We start from the raw sequence: 20874 nt of genomic DNA, 5'->3' as shown, positions 1-20874 counted from the left end.
ATTTTAACCCGAAAGAAACATTGAATATGTATATAAACAAAAATAAGATCAAAGAGAGAAATTTTGGTGTAAAATCTCCGCCATGGTACTATGGATTTTATTTAGATAACATAAGGTTCAATTTCAAAATCAACTGATAACGAGAAAAGTAGCCTTTTATAAAGAAGGTGTGAAATCTCTTATTTTTTCAATGTGAAATCCTCAATATGCCCCCCTTCAAGATGGTACTTCTTTTGGGCATATCATCTTTTACCAGATCTCAACTTTTTTTTATTGGACCAATATTCGTTTGGACTTTATGAACTAAATCGATTAGTAGTAAACTCTATCACTATAGACTCCTATTAGCGATAGAATAACATGGAGTTTTTCAATATTTTGCTAGTTGATTCTGAAAGTTGAATTTAAATTTTACTATTATTTTCAACTACCCCTATTAGATAACATGAAGTTTCATCTCAAAATCAATTAACAACGAGAGAAATAACTCATCTAGTACTATATAAAATGTATGAAGTTTTTTTTTTTTAATATGGTATCCTCGACGGATTAATCTTATTCTCTCTAGTTATGAGTTGTTTATTGAACTCAAATGACCTTTATTGACTAATTCATGAGGTCTAAATCTCAACAATTGTAGCACAATGATGAAAATAGGGAACTAATAACAAAAAGTTGTGAGTATATATGTATTATATTGGGACTTTTCTTTTTTCAAATAAAGTTTTTTCAAGTCAAGAATATAATTAATACTAAATTAAATGGGCTCTCAATCCTATTATCAAAGCATGTGGAAGATTTTGTCAAGGGCTCACTTTTTTGCCACCAAATTTCATTCTATATAAACCTCAAAACCCAACCCATGACAAAGCCTAAACTTTTCTTTAAAAAAAAACAGAGTTTGAAAAGATTTTTTTTTTTTTTTAAATTGTTGAATGGCCATGGATGCAAATGGGGTTCTTTCTTTTTCAGATGATTTGGTGTTTAAGCAGAAGAAGGAGGAAGTTTTCAACAATGGTTGCTCTCATAATCTGCATGTTATTTCAGTTGAAGATCAAAACTTAGATGAAGAAGATGACTCCATTAAAATTAATGGTGATGGAGATGCTCTCAACCATCCAACCATTCCTGGTTGGTTTTCAGAGCACTGCCCACAATGGCCAGGTGGACTTCTATTTTTATTTATGTTTTAATTTTAAAATTATTTTCAAATTTTCAATTTACTTTTTTTATAATTTCCATTTTGTGTTTAATAATTTTGTTCAATTCTCTAAAACGTTTAGGCCATGTTTTATAGCCAATTCAAAAACAGAAAATTTGAAAACAATGAACTAATTGAGAAAGTTTATTGTAATTTAAAATTTCATACTATAACAATCAACAATTATTTTAATGGATTTCATACTATATTTATAACCACTAGTTTGTAATTACCAATTCAATTTTAAGTTGAAATCATCATGAATTGACCTAGTGGTAAATAAAGAAACATACCTTGGTAAAGGAATTTAACTCATTGTGGTCACATATCTAGAACTTAAAATTCTCTTAGTTTTCTTAACACCTAAATGTTGTAGTGTCAAGCATACATCAGTTGGCTCGAATGCTAATGGATATATATATATATAACTAAACTTTAGGTTGAAGAATTGTTATAAAATCATTTACATGAATATGATTTAGCTCATTTTTGTTGTATAATTATTATTTTTTAATATTAATTTATAACAAAATATATCAAGGGTGTTTTCAAATATAATAAAATTGGTCAACTTATTTAAAAATGTAGCAAAATGTGACTATTAGATAGGGACATTATGCTATATTTAAAAATATTTTCAGCTGCCAATTAAAACAATAATCCTATGCATAATAGATATTGTAATTTAAAAAATTGAGTCAATGACAATGCTATATTTCTAAATTTTTCAATCTTTTTTAAATATAAATTTGCATTTCAAGATTTAAAATTCAAAATTTTGATATACTAGTAACAAAGAAAAAATTATTTTCAAAATTTGCACTATTTCGATTATAGAATCTACAAATGGTTGAAAAAAGAAATAAAATCCAGATCATTTGTCAAACATATATTTAGTGAACTCAATAAATTTTAAAACATAAAATAGAATTCAGTTGCCAACCAAATAAGTCCTTTCGGCTACCATTTTTCTGGCCGCTGTTGTCGGTCAACTTTCAACGACTGTTATTCGACAGAGTTGCCAACAAACTTTCGACAACCATTTTTTGGAGGTTTTTGTCAACCAACTTCTAGTGACCATTTTCTGGCGACGGTCGTTAGCCAACCTTCGACAATCGACACCTACCAACCTTTGATCACATCTCTGTCGACGTTTCTCGATGACCAATTTCTGACAACCATTTTTTCAGCAACCGTTGTTAGCCAACCTTTGGTGACCGCTTTTTGACAACCGTCGTCGGTCAATTTTCAACAACTATATTCTTGTGACGACCATCAACTTACTTTTGGTGACCGTTGCCTCCAACCTTTGATTACCATTTTTCGACATCGCCACGGGCCAACTCTTGACGACCGCTTTTCGACAACCATCGTCGAGCAACTTTTGACGATCGATTTTTAGGGACCAATGTTGGTCAACTTCTAGTGACTGTTTTCTGATGATTGCCATCAACAACCTCTAGTCACTGTTTTTTAGCGGTCGATTTTTGACAACCATCATCGACCAACTTCCGATGACTTTTTTCAATGACTACCACTGGCCAAATTCTAGTGACCATTTTCCAGCAACGATCGTTGGCCAACCCTCGACGACCAATTTTCGACAACCATAATCAGCCAACTTTCGACCATGTCTCCGTCGACTGTTTCCCAGCAACCGTTGACAACCAACTTCTGGTGATCATTTTCTTAGTAACCACTGCCAGCCAACCTCCGCTGTCCACTTTTCAACAACCATCCTCGGCCAAGCCGCATACCAACTTCCAATGACCGTTTTACGATGATTGTCAAGTGGCCAACCTTTGACCATTGTTTCTTGATGACTACCCACGGCCATCTCTGACTACCATCTCCAACAAGTGTTTTCTGGTGATCGCCGGCGGCCAACTTCAGGTGACCGTTTCCCAAAAAGCGTTGTCACCCAGCTGCCGACTCGTTTTTTAATGACCATTATCGGCCAACTTCTGACCTCCGTTGCCGCCAACCTCCCATTATGGGTTTTAGCTATCGTCGTCAGCCATCTTCAACCACCATCTTTAGCGACTCTTTTCCGACGATTGTCGGTGGCCAACTTTTATATAAAAACATTTTTTAAAACAAATTAGAAAATAAATTAATAAAAATAATATATTTATTATAATTAATTAGTTAATTAAATTTCCAAATATAATATATAACTTGGTAATTATAAAATAATTTTTGAACCAAACATAATAATTCAAAATCATTTATAAAATTTTAGAACCAAATATAAATTTGATTGTTAAAAAATCACTTTTATAAAATCAATTGTACATCAATCTCTTCCTCTAAAATTAAGAGTTTAAGTTGAAAAACAAAAGAAGAAACCGTACACATTACTATGACTACTGTTACTCTTGATCAATAATTTTTTATTTTAGTGGCTTACTATCTTCTCTCTAACCTTCACGATGGGTCTTGATGATGAGAAGAAATAAGTTATCACGGGGTCTTCCATTGCTTTCTTGATGGAGAGCAAAACTTCTAGAAACAACGTTAATGAAAGACGTTAGCTTGTCTAAGGATGCATTAGTGAAATACATTCTTGGAATAAATTTCATCCATTTCGGCAACCATGTTGTCGCCGATTGGTGACACGGTCCTGGCAAATGAAGATGTATTAAAATACATTTTTGGAATAAATTTCATCGCGACAACCATAGCACCGCCAATTAGGACAACCTCCTCAACCTTCTCCATACTTTCCTTCGTCGTGAAATCGTCAAATAGGGCGAATTTGCTCAAGCTACTTACGATGCTTTTAACTTCGATCCACTTTCTGAATTCTTGATGGAGAACATCCAGAAGAATGTTGCCACTCCCAAGATGCATTGAAATACCTTCTAATGTATGTGTTGTCTTAGTACGACATTCAAGCATCCCCTTTATCGCAAAAAAAGGAGTGAAACATTCTATGTCAAATTCTGACAGCTGTTTTTGCCTTAAAATCTTTACATATTCAGAATCACATCACCAGGGTGTGAAGGTTGCTTCGGCTACTCAAACGTCCCCGACGACCAATTCGAGCTATCCATGCCAACCCTCGTTACTACAACAACGGAATCGGGCAGCGCCGTGGCAGGCAACCTCCAAGAAACAATCACCGGTACTTCTGCCGCTTCATCCGACAATTCTATCAAACGACACTCTATGGCTGCCGATGACATGGCCTGCCTTGTAATCAGCTATGTCGCTGAGGAGCATTGTGTTTGTCTCCATTAGGCCATAGGCACTAAAAAAATCTTTTAGAATCAATAAGTTGCGAGAAAGAAAAATAACTTGAGCAAACATTGTATAATAAAACCAACTTTCAAAAGAAAAATAGAGATTTAGTGTTTTCTTGTTCACTTTTTTTCTTATTTATTTAAAACAATATTACCTGACAAACCACAACAGAGGTTACTTCAAAGAAACTTAGGTCAATATATGGCATGTCGCAACAATAAATTTCACACATGCAGATATCGGAGCTATACACATCACACTTCCTGTTGATGGATTGCCATTGAGAATCTGTAAAACCAGATAGACCACGATAAATTTAGCAAAATCATCATTATGATATTTTTCGATAACTACATTGGGGCACTGATTCCAGTTTCCATGTAATGAATGAGGAACACAAATGTCGAATCAAAGGGAAACATTTTATGAACAATGGTCCTCTTCGAAATGCCGTTAGTCGTACGAGTGAGCGACTACTACCTCCAGAGTCATGTAACCAAGTGTCTCGATCTCCCTTGTCATGTAGTTGGGATTTGAGGCCTCAACTCTAGCCACACCAAAATCAACATTTTTTTACTATACGTGTTTTATCGAACAACATGTTTTCTATCTTTACATCTGTTGTAAAATCGACAATTAAAGAACACAAAAAGGAATGTAGAGTAGGGAAAATCGACACACAGATATACGTGGTTCACTAATCGTGTGTTAGCTACGTCTACGGGCAGAGGGAGAAAAATATTATTTCGAGAAAATGTTTTCAGAATTACATCAAGAACAGTGCCTCTAGGTTAGAGAGTTTATATATCGCATTGCTCTAAACCCTAGGGTCAAAATCGTAAATAACTGCGAGACCCTCGTACTAGGTTGTTCGAAGCGCCAGCAAACAGATTCAAGGCATTTCAACAAATCTCCACCTTGACTTGAATTCTCTCCTAGATAACAGATGTACCAAATGCAACATAAATCAAAATTGCCAAACGTACCCAGACTTCTCCCTCGTGCCTCAAAGTGTCCCGCAAAGGGGACCACTAACAATTCAAAACATTCAGCAAGTCCAAACAATGTTGGAACTTGCCTTGTGGAATCGGTTTGGTGAACATATCAGCAAGGTTATCAGCAGTACTAATTTTCATCACTTTAACTCTCTGCTCACCTCTTAAGAAGTGATATCTTACGTCTATGTGCTTAGTTTTCTCATGATGAACTTGATCCTTGGCTAGGCATATTACACTCAAACTATCACAATATACAATAGCTTGGTCATGATGCAAACCAAGATCACCAACTAGCCCCCTCAGCCATATTCCTTTTTAGCAACTTCTATCAAGGCCATCTACTCTGCTTCAGTAGTAGACAAAGTAACTGTAGGCTGTAAGGTTGCCTTCCAACTAACAACAGAACCACCCAAAGTGAACACATAGCCAGTCATAGACCTTCTACTGTCAACATCTTCAGCATAGTCAGAATCAGAATAACCAGTCACCAAATAATTTGTGCAACTCCCATAATCAAGATCAACATCAGATGTACCTCTAAGGTAACGAAAAATCCTCTTAGCGGCTTGCCAATGCTCCTTCCCAGGTTGACCTATGAACCTGCTGACAACACTAACAGCATGGGCAAGATNTACCAATTTTTATCACTTTAACTCTCTACTCACCTCTTAAGAAGTGATATCTTACATCTATGTGCTTAGTTCTCTCATGATGAACTTGATCCTTGGCTAGGCATATTGCACTCAAACTATCACAATATACAATAGCTTGGTCATGATGCAAACCAAGATCACCAACTAACCCCCTCAACCATATTCCTTCTTTAGCAGCTTCTGTCAAGGTCATGTACTCTGCTTCAATAGTACACAAAGTAACTGTAAGTTGTAAGGTTGCCTTCCAACTAACAACAGAACCACCTAGAGTGAACACATAGCCAGTCATAGACCTCCTACTGTCAACATCTTCAGCATAGTCAGAATCAAAATAATCGGTCACTAAACACTCTGTGTAATTCTCATAAACAAGACCAACATCAGATGTACCTCTAAGGTAACAAAAAATCCTTTTAACGACTTGCCAATGCTCCTTCCCAGGTTGACCTATGAACCTGCTGACAACACTAACAGCATGGGCAAGATCAGGCCTAGTACAGACCATAGCATACATCAAACTTCCCACTACACTAGCATAAGGAACTCGAGACATGTACTCCTTCTCAGCTTCAGACTGTGGTGAAAACTTAGATGACAAATGAGCATTTACAGCACTAGGAGTATCTATAAGCTTAGCTGATGACATACCAAACCTGGATAATATTTTCTAAATATATCCTTTCTGTGACAAGAAGATCTTATTCTTATATTTGTTCCTATAAATCTCCATACCCATAATTTTCTGAGCAGCACCCAAATCCTTCATATCAATCTCAGCACTGAGAAGATTCTTCAATTTCATAATATCAGATTTGGACTTTGGAGCTATGAGCATATCATCTACATATAAAAGTAGATAAATCATCGAACTATCATCAGCTTTGTTGTGATATACACAACAATCATATGGACTCCTATTATAGCCAAGTCCAATCATATAGTTGTCAAATCGTTTGTACCACTGCCTTGGAGACTACTTTAACCCATACAAAGATTTCTTCAACTTGCAAACATAATCTTCTTTACCTGGACACTGGAACCCATCTGATTGGTTAATATAAATCTCTTCCTCTAACTCTCCATGTAAGAAAGTTGTCTTCACATCTAGTTGTTCAAGTTCCAAATTCTGATGTGCTACTATAGCTAGTAACACCCTGATAGAAGTATGTCTGAGAAGATCTCATTATAATCAACTCCTTCCCTTTGTGTGAACCCTCTAGCAACAACTCAAGCTTTATATTTAATGCCCTCGGAAGTTGACATTCCCTCCTTTTTCTTGAAGACCCATTTACAAGTGACAATTTTTCTCTCATTTGGTCGTTTAACTAATTCCCAAGTCTGATTTTTGTCAAGAGATTCCATCTCATCCCCCATAACAGTAAGCCATTTAGCAGACTCACCACATGACACAGCTTCTCTATAGGTGGATGGCTCATGAGGATCCACCTCTTCAGCAACCTGCAATGCAAAATTAACCATATCTTCAAAACCATACCTCATAAGAGGTCCAACACCAACTCTTCTAGTTCTATCACGAGCTATACTCGGTTGATCTACTCGTGATCTAGAATTCTCAGCCAAATCAACTTCTAACGTTCTAGGCATATTAATTTCTGGTTGCACATCAGTTTCTATAGTAACGTGTTGATCTTCTCCACCTTGATGTTGTAATTCATTTATAGCTGAAGTGAATTGCATCTCCACCTGTTTATCAACACTACTACTTTCTCCCACATCAGTAGACATCACAAAAGGCTTTACAGTTGAGTTAAGAATGGAATTTTCATCAAATATCACAGTCCTACTAAGTATGACTCTATTCTTAAAAGGTGGCCAAACTCTAAATCCCTTAACTCCATCCCCAAAACCCACAAATATACCTTTTTTAGCTCTTGGTTCTAATTTACCCTCATTAACATGATAGTAGACAGTACAACCAAAAACTTTTAATAAAGAATAATCTGTAGGCTTACCAGACCACACCTCGTAAGGTGTTTTACAATCAATAGTTATGTGAGGTCCACGATTGATCAGATAACATGATGTATTCACTGCTTCTACTCAAAACTTTCTAGCCAATCTTGCATTAGAGAGCATGCATTTTGCTCTCTCCAACAACGTCTGATTCATACGTTCTGCAACCCCATTTTACTGTGGAGTATTCCTAACAGTATGATGGCGAACAATCCCCTCAGCTTTATAGAACTCATTAAATTCAGATCCAAGGAATTCTAGACCATTATCAGTTCGCAGCATTTTGATCTTCTTCCTAGTTTGATTTTCGATCAAAATCTTCCATTGCTTGAAATTCTTGAAGGCTTCACTTTTATGTTTCATCATAAACACCCAAGTCATTCTTGAGTAATCATCAATTATAGACAAAAAATACCTACTGCCTCTAATAGATTAAACTTTGGAAGGTCCCCAACAGTCTAAATGAATATAATCAAGTGTCCCTTTTGTACGATGAACACCTCTTGGAAACTTGCTGTGATGAAGTTTCTCAAATACACAATGTTCAAAAATTCAAAATCCTACATCTTATGCCTACAGAGAAGATCTTTTTTTGACAAAATTTGCATCCTTTTTTCACTCATATGACCAAGTCTCGTATGCCATAACTTAGTCATATCATCCTTGTGAACGACCGACGATGCAACAGCAGCATAATCTGTTATTGTGGAACCTAATAGAAAATACAATGTTCCATGCTTTATGTCTTTCAGAACTACCTCAGAACCCTTATAGACATACATTGCTCCACCTTTACATTCAAAACTATAACCCTTGCTATTGAGTACACTAAAGGATATCAAACTCTTATTCATTAGTGGAACATGCCTAACCTCTTTTAAAGTGTAGAAGACACCATTATGTGTTCGTATCTTGACTGAGTTGATTCCAACTATCTTGCACACAGCACCGTTAGCCATGCTAACATTCCCTCCATCTATTTGCTGATAAGATGCCCCAGAATCAAGAACCCACACATCATCAGAATGTGACTGTTCATTCACAACTAAAGCTAGATCTCCTTCAGAATCGATCTAGACTTCTTCAGAATCAATCTCAACATGTGCAACAGAGACAGATGCTTCCCTTTTGTCACTCTTTTCCTTCTTTTCCTGATTCCTTTTTATCTTAGGACATTCAGTTTTCCAATGCCCCTTTTCTTTACAATAGTTACAAATATCATCTGATCTAGAATCCTTTGACTTCGAAGATCTTTTATTCTGATTCGACTTCTGCTTACCAGAATTCCTATGTCCCTTGCTTCCAATAGCAGCTAACCCAGATGTCTGACTTTCTATAACTGAACTTCCTGCATTCTGACAGTCCTCTCTCATAAGCAACGTAGACTTTGTATCTTCTAAGGTCAGAGTTTCTTTCCCTCCAATATAGGAGTCAACGAAAGTCTCATAAGATGGCGGCAAATATGTCAACAGAATTAGGGCAGCATCCTCATCATCAACCTTAACCTCTACATTATGCAGATCTAATAAAATTTTATTTAATAGGTTGTTTGAAGCGCCAACAAACAAATTCAAGGCATTTCAACAACATCTCTTTGAACAATCTCCTGCGAATGAAGATAACTCAACCCACAATATATATGTATTACATTGGGACTTTTTTTTTTTTTCCAAGTAAACTTTTTCAAGTCAGAATGATTAACAATAAATTAAATATAGGTTCAATTCTTTTATCAAAGCATGTGGAAGATTTTGTCGAAGACCCACTTTTTTGCCACCAAATTTCATTCTATATAGACCCCAAAACCCAACCCCTATCACAAAGCCCTAAAATTTTTAGGAAAAAAAAAGAATATATATATATATAGGGTTCAATGTCCATGGATGCAAATGGGGTTCTTTTTTTTTCAGATGATTTGGTGTTTAAGCAGAAGAAAAAGGAAGTTTTCAACCATGGCAGCTCTCACAATCTGCATGTTATTGCAGTTGAAGAAAAAAAAGATGAAGAAGATGACTCCATTAAAATTAATGGTGATGCAGATGCTCTCAACCATCCAACCATTCCTGGTTGGTTTTCTGAGCACTGCCCACAATGGCCAGGTAGATTTTTTTTTTTTTTTTTTAATTTCCATTTTGTGTAAATTTTTTGTTTTAAATAAATTAAATCTTTGGTAGCGAACTTAAAAATAGAAATTTTGAAAATAATGATCAAATTCAGGGAAAACATAAATATATTTCATGTTTTAATATATTTGATAGTATATATATAATTATAATTCATAAAATTTATTGTAATTACCAATTGAATTTTAGTGGAATATAAACTAATATTAATTAATTTATGAACATGTTTTAGCTAATTTTTTTAGAATAATTATTGTTTTTGTAATATTACATAATTTATAATAAAATCCATAATAGATATTTTAACTAAAAAAATTGAGTCTATGACATGCTATATTTCTAATGTTGTAATCTTTTTTAAATACAAATTTGCATTTTAAGATTCAAAATTCAAAATTTTGATATATTGGAAATATAAAAATGTTATTTTCAAAATTTACACAATTTAGATCACAGAGTTAGAAAACAATGTTAAAAAATATAATCCAGATTGTCTGCCAAATATATATATATTTGTTAATCAATCTTAAAACATACTAACATAATTTAAATTGTGAATCAAATAGGGTTTTTTTTTTTAAAAAATGTTTTTTTACTTAAAGAGGAGTGGCAAAAGGGGTGGGAAATCCTATTGTTAGACAGCATGCATAGGCATTGTAATTATAAAACACAATAAATCCACTTTAAAAAAACATGTTAAATAAGTGTGAAAAGGTTGCCTTGCTTCTAAAACATCATCCTTAATTATTAAACATTCTATTTCAGATCAAAAGAAAAAAAACACAAACATTTTGATGAGATCTATGATAATTGAAAGATGAACTAATTAAGATGAAATCAAATTTGAACAGGTCAAGCACACTTCTTAAAGGTGGACAAAGTTTTGTTTCAAGGAAAGTCTGATTATCAATCCATGTTGGTGTTTCAGGTATTATACATATACATTATATACTAATCTCAAACATTATACAAAAATTTGAATGGAAAGGTGAATATTTGAATATTTGACTTTCGAAAACGATAAAATCGCCTTTTTTTGTTACTTTATTTTCTTAGTAAAGTTTTCATTGTTTGAATTTAGACAATGTTTACCCCTACGTAATCAAACTGCTACAATCGTAATGATTTCTTTTATTATTATTCATAATTCAAATAATATTAACTAGTCATTTGGGAACGTATTTAAATGAACCCAGTTTTTATATTATGATTGATTGATTATGTTAATTGTTCCCTAATTTTCATTATTACATTTTTGCTCTTTTCTTTTTTACAATACATGGTGTGGGAGAATTAAACTTTTTGACCTGAAAGTTGATTGTGCAATCATTATATTAATTAAGCTATGCTCATGTTGGTTGTTGCATTTTTATTCTTAAATTTGAATTTAGTTTCCATTTGATAGGTAGATTTCTAGATCCAACACTTATAGATTTAAATTTTTAATGATGCTTGGTTTTGATCTTTGATGTCAATTTTCTGGTTAATTAAATTTAAAAAGATTATGATGTGAATTTTTTAATTAATTATAATAGCAATAAAGAAACCAACCAAAATTAATTTAATTCTTTTAAATTAATTAATAGAACATCGATACAAATGACTAAAAGTGGGCATTGATGAAAAATTTAGAACCTAACACTCCGTGAAAATTTAACTTAAACCTCAAGGATAAAATATAATATTTTGAAATCTAGAGAAAAACCATATTCAAAATCCAAGAACCAAAAAAAAAAATTCTTTAAAACCAAATGTCAAATATATATCTTAATTAGCATTATTGTTGGGAGACAACGACTCTCCACAATTTTATGATATTGTCCATTTAAACATAATTATCCTCTTAACTTTATTTTTGTTTCATCTTAAAAGTTTAGTACTGTTGGAGATAATTGTGTCCTCCCTTACATGTTATAAATAGGGTAACGTGTCAATAATTATAAATTTGATACTTTTTTAAGGAAGAAAACCGTTTTTTTTTTTTTCTAAAGTGAGTTTAGCTTAATAGTAATTAACATGACATTTTTTAAAGATTAGAAATTCGATGTCTAGTTGTTGTACTAACAAAAAGTAATGTTTTTTTTTTTCATGAATGGAAGAAAGAAAGTCAGATTAATAATTAATGAGAAAACTACAAACTTTTCAAAGATGTGATTTAAAAATTAGCCAACAAGAAAGGCAGACAAAAAGGGAAAAGTAATAATTAATTAGGTCATGCTTAATAGTAATTAATGAATGAGTTAATTTGATGAGTTAGATGTGTTTATAATTACAATGAAATGCAGTCATCAGCATATGGAAAGGTGTTTGTGTTGGATGGAGCACTCCAACTCACTGAGAAGGATGAATGTGCTTACCAAGAAATGATTACCCACCTTCCTCTTTGCTCTATTCCTAACCCCAAAAAGGTCATTTTCTTTCCTCCCTCTCATTCAATATTTTTAGGTTAAATTATATTGACGGGTAAACTTTCGATTTTATGTCTAATCACTTTCGATAAATTTAAAATTTTTAAAAATTAATCGATACATCGTATAATAAATTTAAATTTTATGTCTAATAAAATCCTAAAGTTCTATTTGGTATAACAGTTTGGTTTAATGAAATCTTAAAGTCTCATTTGGTGTAATCGTTTGGTTTTTCTTTTATTTATTTTTTTATTATGAAAATTAAGTTTATAAACATCACTTTCAATTTATTGGTTTTTATGTATTGTTGTTTACATTTTATGAGTATTTTCAAAATCGAAAGAAAATTTTTAAAAACTAAAAAAATGTAGGTCTTGTTTGGTAAATATTTGGGTTTTAGTTTTCATTTTCGAAAATTAAGCTTCTAAACACTTTTTCCACTTTCAAATATTTTGATAAGTGTTTTTAAAAACTAAATCAAAAAGTAAAAATTAAGTAATTTTTGAAAACTTGTATTTTATTTTTGAAATTTGGATAAGAATTTATATTTTTGCAATGAAAATATGAAAAATCACGATAAAAAATGTCTAAACCAATACAAATTTAAAAAACTAAATGGTACACATAGAAATTCTTACCCATTTGTATATAGTAAATTTGTAAATTATAAAAATTTTAAAGTTAAAAGACTAAATTTGTAATTTTGAAAGTAAAATTCAGACTAAATTTATTATTTATTTATTTTTTAATTAAAAAATGGGTGCATTATATTATTTATGATAATGTGAAAACATGCCATAAAATCATGAGGGGCTATAGTAAAAGCCTTATAATTAGCAAATATATATCTGTATCAAACTTTTAAGTTTGGATTAAGTTTTAATTAATTTCCATTTGAAATCATAATTACTAGGCCACTTTCTAGCTGACAGACACAACCATTAATTTTTATAGTTGATGTTTTTTATTTTTATTTTTATTTTTTTATTAGGTTTTGTTGATTGGGGGAGGAGATGGTGGCATTCTAAGAGAAATTTCTAGGCATTCTTCCATTGAACAAATTGATATTTGTGAAATTGACACCATGCTCATTGATGTAAGTCCCTCTCTCTTAATTTAACTCCCAATTTATTTATTTATCTTAATATTATTGTTAATCACAAGTTTAATTTTTTTAACTTTGAAGTTTGTATTAATCTTCTAATACGTACATTAACTTTTTATTTTATATTTAATAAGTCTTTGAAAATTTTAACATTTAAAAAATTAATTAATCTATTAGATATAAATTTGAATAGTAAGACACTAAACTTTCAATTGTATGTCTAATAAATTTGTAAATTAAAAAATAAATGGAAAGTTTAAGTCCAGTTTGATAATCATTTTTTTTTTAAATTAAGTTTATGAATACTATTTCCACCTCAAAAATTACTCTTTTGTTATCTACTTCTCACTAAAAAAACCAAGCTAAATTTTGAGAACTAAAAAAAGTACTTTCAAAAAGGTGTTTTTATTTTTAGAATTTGGTTAAGAATTCAACCATTATAGTTAAGAATAATGCAAATAATTATAAGAAATTTGGATGATATAGGCTTAATTTTTAAAAACATAAACACAAAAAATAAAATGATTACCAAACAGGATTTTACATATTGAATTTCTAATCTTTGAAAGTCTTTTACCAAAATAGACACAATTCTTGATATTTCATGAACGGAAGTTATAATGTAATCTTCTTCTTATTGTTACCACATCTTCTTTAAGAAAATTGTCAGAAATAATCTTTAGATGTTTATGACTATCACTTTTTTAAAAATTAAATAGCTTTTCAGTTCATCTCAACGTAGTTCGACAATTGGGATTTAGATAAAAATTTAACTTTGTCATCTTTATTGATTATTTTGAGTTTTTTTGGTAAAATCTCAAGATTAACTTCGAGATTCTACTCATTTTTCAAAATCTTATAATAAATATTATATCTTTATAAATTTACTCTAAAATCGAGTGATTTTTATTAAATTTTATATCAAATTTTACTTAACTTTTCAAATCTTTCACTTAAATTATGTTGGTATAATTATCTGAAATTTTCAAAATTCCAAATAGATGTATGAATTATACAAATTGATTTTCCAATGGATCTCACATGATTTTTAAATTTTGGTAGAAATATATAAGTCTCCTAAGATTCACCAAAAAAGTCCATAACATTCGATATGATGAAAATGTTAATTTTTTGTCTAAATTTTGGTAGTCGATATTGATGGATCGAGAAAAATTATTTAAAGAAATTTTTAAAATGATGCTAATTCTAAAAGAAAGGAATTTCTTTAGTGCTAATTGTGACAATTTCCCATTAAACTACTCTCAGAACAAAAATCATTCCATTTCTAAAAAAATTTAACCCAATATTTATTCCAAAACAAACTTTTGAACGAGATTCAACTCCAAGAAAAATGAATTAAAAGAAATGCAAAAGAAAAATAATACGCTTTAACTCTTGTTAAATTAATGGGAATAATATTTTGTTGGTCTCGAGATTTTCACTCTAATTTCTATTTGATCTCTAGGTTATAAAATGTTACATATTTTATCTTTAAATTTTGAGTTTTATTTCAATTTAATCTCTAAATTTTATAATATTACAATTTTATTTTTGAGATTTAGGTTTTGTTTTAATTTGGTCTTCGAGTCTCAAGATTTTACACTTTCTACTTTAATTTTTCATTGAATACTCACTTTCAATGATTGACGTCAATTTCTATTAATTAATTAAAAATAATTATGAAGTGAAATTTTAAATATAAATTTAAAAGAGATAAGAAATAGTTAAACTTAATTAATTATAATTCCTTTAAAGATTTTTAATTTATTAACATAAATTACCTCTAAAGACGGAAAGTGAATATTTAGTAAAAAAAAATCGAGGTTAAAAGTATAAATCTCAATATAGGGACCAAATTGAAGCAATCATCAAATGTCAAGGATAAAATTATAGCATTTTGAAACCTAAGGACTAAATTGAAATCAAACTCAAAAGATAAAGATTAAACGTGTAGTATTTTGAAATTTAAGGACTAAATAGAAACTATACTCAAAATTTAGGGATAAAAATATATTTTTCTCAAAATTAATTAAAAATTTAACTGAGTATCAAAGCATTTAATTTTTTTCTTTATTTTTTTTTAAGGTGTACAAGAAGTATTTTCCAGAAATTGCTGTTGGATATAAAGATTATCGAGTGAATCTTCATATAATAGATGGTTTGAATCAATTAATTTTACTAATTTTCTTCAATTAGTATTATTATTATTTATAACATTGTAAATTTTTTATTGTGTGTTTTTTATGTTGCAAGGAATTGCGTTTCTGAATTCTGTTCCAGCTGGAACCTACGATGCAATCATAGTCGACGCTTTCGACCCAATAAGTACAATAATTTTATCTCTTTTAACACTATCAAATATATATATGGGTTTTTAAAAAATAAAAAAATATATTTAAAATTATTTACACTTTATAGTAAAAAGTTCAAAGTATAATTTTTACTATAACGTATAAATTTTTTTAGAATTTTTCTATTTATAAGAATTTCCCTCTATATATATATATAACTCTAAATTAATTATTAATTTATTATTATGTCTTGTTTAAAAGCTATAAATAAGAGGAATTACCTTTTTGGTGACCGTTATCGTTTGGTGTTTAGATTTCAAAGTGTTATATTCTTAGTAGTCTTGAGTTTTGAATTTTGTTTTAAATTAATACATAGATTTCAAAGTTTACATTTTTACCTTAGATTTTTCATTCAGCACACATTTTCTATCCATATAATGAAAATAATAAATTAACTATAGCCAACTTAGTTTTCAAGGTTACTAAAATTAAGGATTATTTTTAAATATTAAAAAATAATCAAAATATTTATAAATATAATAAAATTTCATAGTTTATATACATGATAGACCACGATATATCCGCAGTATACTACTATTTGTAACTATTTGTATTATGATAGACATAATAAATTAGTCTATCGTGGTTTATCAAGGTCTATCATAGATAAGACTGTGATATTTTGCTATTATTTGTAAATATTTTTAGCAGTTTTATCATTTAAAATAATTTTCTTAAAATTTAATTGAAGTTTTTTTTTCACATCATAACTGTTTTATCAAAAATAAACATCAAAGATCAACAATGAACTTAGCTGAGTGGTAATTAGCTTTTTTTTTAAGTTAGAGGGTTAGATTGAAAAAAAAAAAAAAAAATTGGAGGTAACAAGTGTAATGTATTGAAACCCCAAAAAAATCTAGAGATAAATAATTTTTTTTTCCTAAAAATAATATTTTTTTAATTTTTAATTTTTTTTTATTTTTTGGATGTGGTTAGAGCCAGATGATGAGGTTGTGAAAAATGGCTTGTTTGAGAAGGTGGCAAAAGCACTTAGAGACGGAGGGGTGCTTTGTATTCAAGCAGAAAGCCTTTGGTTTCATTCTCTTGACATTGAAATTTTGGTCTCAAAATGCCAACAAGTATTCAAAGGCTCAGTTCAATATGCTTGGACCATTGTTCCTACTTATCCCAGGTATGAATATTTGGATGATCTATAACCTATCAATTTACGTCATGTTTGGATTGATTAGAGAAAAAATTGTTTTTGAAGAAAGTCATTTTTATTTAAACTCGTTTGACAAAAAAAAAAAAAAAAAATTTAAATATACTTTAGAAGTATGTCAAAAACTATTTTGAGTATTTATAATATTTTCAAAATTAAACACTTGAAAAATTAATACAAATAAACTTTTAAGCATATGAAAAAAAAAAGGTCTGATGAATATATACATCGTGTTTTGTCAGTGGGGTAATTGGTTTCTTGTTGTGTTCGACTCAAGGACCTAAAGTTGACTTCAAAAATCCGATCAATCTCATTGACTTAAATGAGAATTTTGGAGTTGCAACCAAACCGTTGAAGTTTTACAACTCGGAGGCAAGTTCTCTCTCTCGACAACTTATTTAGTACTGTATTGATTAATTTATTTCTTTCTAGTTAAAAAAAATGGTGGAATGGGATATCGAATCATAGACCTTTGAAATGGTAATGATTGTGGTAATGTTTTTTTTTTTTTTTTTTTTTTCAGGTGCATTCAGCAGCCTTTTGTTTGCCATCATTTGCAAAGAAAGGGAAAGGATTGAGAAGCAACTAAGGATATAAAAAATCATTTGGTGAGGGATTTAGTGGTAATTTAAAGTGAAGGAAAAATGATAGATTAGATTGAGATTCAATTTGTGTGTGTTTTTGTGTGCAACCCATAACTTGGACATTTCACCAACATATCACAATCTTTTCAATTTTCCACTTCCTTTGATCATCAATTTCTCTCTTTATTCATCTTTTTTTTTTTTTTTTTTTTTGTTAATGTCTTAATTATCAGTACTCTTATATATGGTTTTTCATTTGCTATTGGGCTTGGCTTTGAAGTTCTCTTCAAAATAAGTATAGGTTAATTTCCCCATCCATCGTTTTTCTATATTTTGAAGATATCTTGTAAATCTTCGAGGGTTGTTACATTTTTCTTGTTTAGGTGTTTAGACGACTCTCACACTTTGAAATATTATTCATCTCGATTATTGTTGAAATATTATTTTGATTCATGTACTTTCAATAATGTTCATTTTTGTGTGAGTTTTGTCTCAGCCTATGTGTGCAATCCTACGCCTCGAACATTTTTCCATCAAAATCTTTTCCATACCAAAAATTTTCTCACTTCTTTAGATCATCAACTTCTGTATCTTTTTCTTACCTAAACATGAATATAACTCAGTAGTAATTGACATGTAACTTTTCTTTAAAGTAAAAAGTTCAAATTCATATACACCATAAGAAAAACTTCAGCCTCGTTTCTTCTTTTTTTCAATGAGATTTCTCAATATTAATTTAATCATACTCTATTCAAATATGGTGATTTTTCAATAGATTTTGGTTTTGAAGACCTTCAAAATCCCTATTACTTGTTTAGATTCATCAACTTTATTTCTCTATCTTCCTTTTACTATGTATGGTAATTAATTATTTCCATTTGTCTTTCTACATATATGGGTTTTCATTTTGTCTATTAGGGTTTGCATGTGAGCAACTTGAAAATCTTCTCAAGGGTTTATTGCATTTTTCTTCCTTATTTAATTTTGTGCTCCCACCTTGGAATCTTATCTATTATTCATGGGTTGTTCAATTTTGTGGGGTTCTAGTACCAAAATTGTAGGGTAATTATCAGAAATAGCACATTTAGATTTTCACCTGATAAAATTAGTACGCTTTTTGAAAATTCGTAGAAATAGTTTTTCTCGATTCATCTCAGATGAGATCAACCATCAATAATTAGTTAAAAAATCAAAAATTTCTAATTGTTTTGGACCTTTTCCGTATATCTCAAAAAATTGGATAAGATTTAGGATATATGTAGAATCTTGGTGTTAATCCTGTTCGAGATTCTAACGAGAAACCTCAAATATATGAATTTCAATCTTAATTATGCCTGAGATAAATATATAGAATCTTAGTGTTATTTTGTTCGGGATTAACACCGAGATGCACATGATCTTGATGTATAATCTGGCGAGATATACCAAGAAAGTCCTAAACAATTGATAAGTTGGAAAAATTTGGTGGCCTAGCTATTGGGTGAATTTCCGGTGCTAGTGAATCCGATGTTGCTAAAATCTCATGGTTGATCTCGCCTGAAATGGACCGAGAAAATTTATTTTTACAAGTTTTCAAAAAAAAAAATACTAGTTTGGTAAGTAGACAATTTACCAAAATCTATATAAGTGTACTCTCTCTTTCTTTCTTTCTCTCTCTCTTATATGGGTCTAAAAGGTTTCAAACTAAATGATTGAGTTATGAAGTACATTGTTAAAGAAGGGCTTGAAATTAGTGTAATTAATTGGAAAACAAAAACCCAAAACCCAAGTTTGCAATCAATTTTCATGGTTAAACTTCAGAGCATTATAACACTCTTAATTTTATTTTTCTTTTAATCTCTTTATTTTGTCTCATGATCATCCTAATAAAAATATACCTTGATTAAAAACAAAGGGACAAAGAGATTGTTTTTTTTTAAAAAAAAAAAATTATACTTAAGATTAATAACCCATCATAGCATCAAAAAGGTAGAATGTCGTATGTTTAAACCTTTGTATAATGGCATATGCTCTTCCATCAATATTTGTGATCTCTAGTTTTCTTTCAAAATAAATTGTTGGATCTTTTACAAATTTTCAAACTCATAAGGGAAGAATTATTAACTATTGATATATTTAATTAATATAACTGAAAAGAAAATCTCTTATTCCACTTTAATATTAATTAATTTTTAATTAAAAATAAAGCCTAAATAGTGGATAATTAGAGTGGTTAGTGGGTAAAAAGACATATTTATCCCAACAAAAAAGAGAGACTATAATTTGGAAGGTTGACTATTATAGTGATTTCGAAGTCCTATTATCTAATTGATTAATTTCTTACTTTTAGCAAAATCATTTTGACTGATCATTCTATGGAAGCTAATATATATACGTAATATTTTTACTAAAAAGAAATGTAATCTTTAAATCGACATAATAATTAAAATTTTCATGATGTTCTTATTTTCATGATATAATTGCTCGACATGGAGCATTTCTTTCTAATAATAGTAATTTATCTGTACTTTTATTTTTGAAATTGTAATTTCAAATCTTCGTATCATGTAAAAAAAATATTAGTATTTATTGTGGAGGGTAAAATTGAACCTAGATAACATAATTAAATCCAAGACTTAGGCAAAAGCACTTGAGCTAAGAAGGTGGGCTAAAGAAAGCCAACCAAACTCGACAGGTAACCCGAGGGTGGAAGTCAAGCTAATAGACTTTCAATTAGCTTTTAGATAAGGCAATATTGTATCTTATGCATATGGAATGGTAAATAAAAAATATATATCTACATGTATATTTAAGTAAAGAAATATATATGTATATGTATATTTTAGTAAAGAAATATATATGTATATTTAAGTAAAGAAATATATATATATATTAGAATGAAGGAGGGGTGGAAACCAGACTACCCACCCCCCTCCGTGGGCGAAGGCCCAATTGAGGGTAGAAATGGGCTGGAGGTTGGCTTATATAGGTTTTCTTTGGACTGGCCTCATTTAGAGTGTTTTTCGTGGCCTTTTTTGGCCATGCATTAGATTTTCAAGAAAAGGAAAATTAATGGAAACTTCTTTTACG

At 30.4% G+C, this 20874-nt stretch overlaps 1 protein-coding gene across 2 annotated transcripts; it reads left to right on the top strand.

Moving 5' to 3' along the window:
• The first annotated feature begins 894 nt into the window (after positions 1–894).
• LOC120071629 (spermidine synthase 2-like) lies at positions 895–18158 on the top strand. Of its 2 annotated transcripts, none has more exons than XM_039023987.1 (10): positions 895–1164; positions 10058–10171; positions 11047–11123; positions 12481–12603; positions 13595–13699; positions 15794–15866; positions 15962–16033; positions 16996–17191; positions 17464–17593; positions 17745–18158. In XM_039023987.1, exons 1-10 carry the CDS (start codon positions 936–938, stop codon positions 17808–17810), a joined length of 1185 nt encoding a protein of 394 aa, XP_038879915.1. In that variant the 5' UTR covers positions 895–935; the 3' UTR covers positions 17811–18158. The 2 variants fall into 2 exon arrangements, with proteins under 2 accessions (XP_038879915.1, XP_038879914.1); XM_039023986.1 differs by having other exon boundaries at positions 9983–10171.
• The last annotated feature ends 2716 nt before the right edge of the window (positions 18159–20874 follow it).

This window comes from Benincasa hispida, chromosome 2 (assembly GCF_009727055.1).
Source record: "Benincasa hispida cultivar B227 chromosome 2, ASM972705v1, whole genome shotgun sequence".
Lineage (NCBI taxonomy): Eukaryota > Viridiplantae > Streptophyta > Magnoliopsida > Cucurbitales > Cucurbitaceae > Benincasa > Benincasa hispida.
Note: the sequence above shows the minus strand (reverse complement) of the source record. Positions and strands in the feature narration are given on the sequence as shown.

Coding starts and splice junctions, on each gene's coding strand:
- LOC120071629 (XM_039023986.1), top strand. CDS start 936: ATGGCCATGGATGCAAATGGGGTTCTTTCTTTTTCAGATGATTTGGTG. Junction 10,172..11,046: donor GCACTGCCCACAATGGCCAG/GTAGATTTTTTT, acceptor AAATTTGAACAG/GTCAAGCACACTTCTTAAAG. Junction 17,192..17,463: donor ATTGTTCCTACTTATCCCAG/GTATGAATATTT, acceptor GTGTTTTGTCAG/TGGGGTAATTGGTTTCTTGT.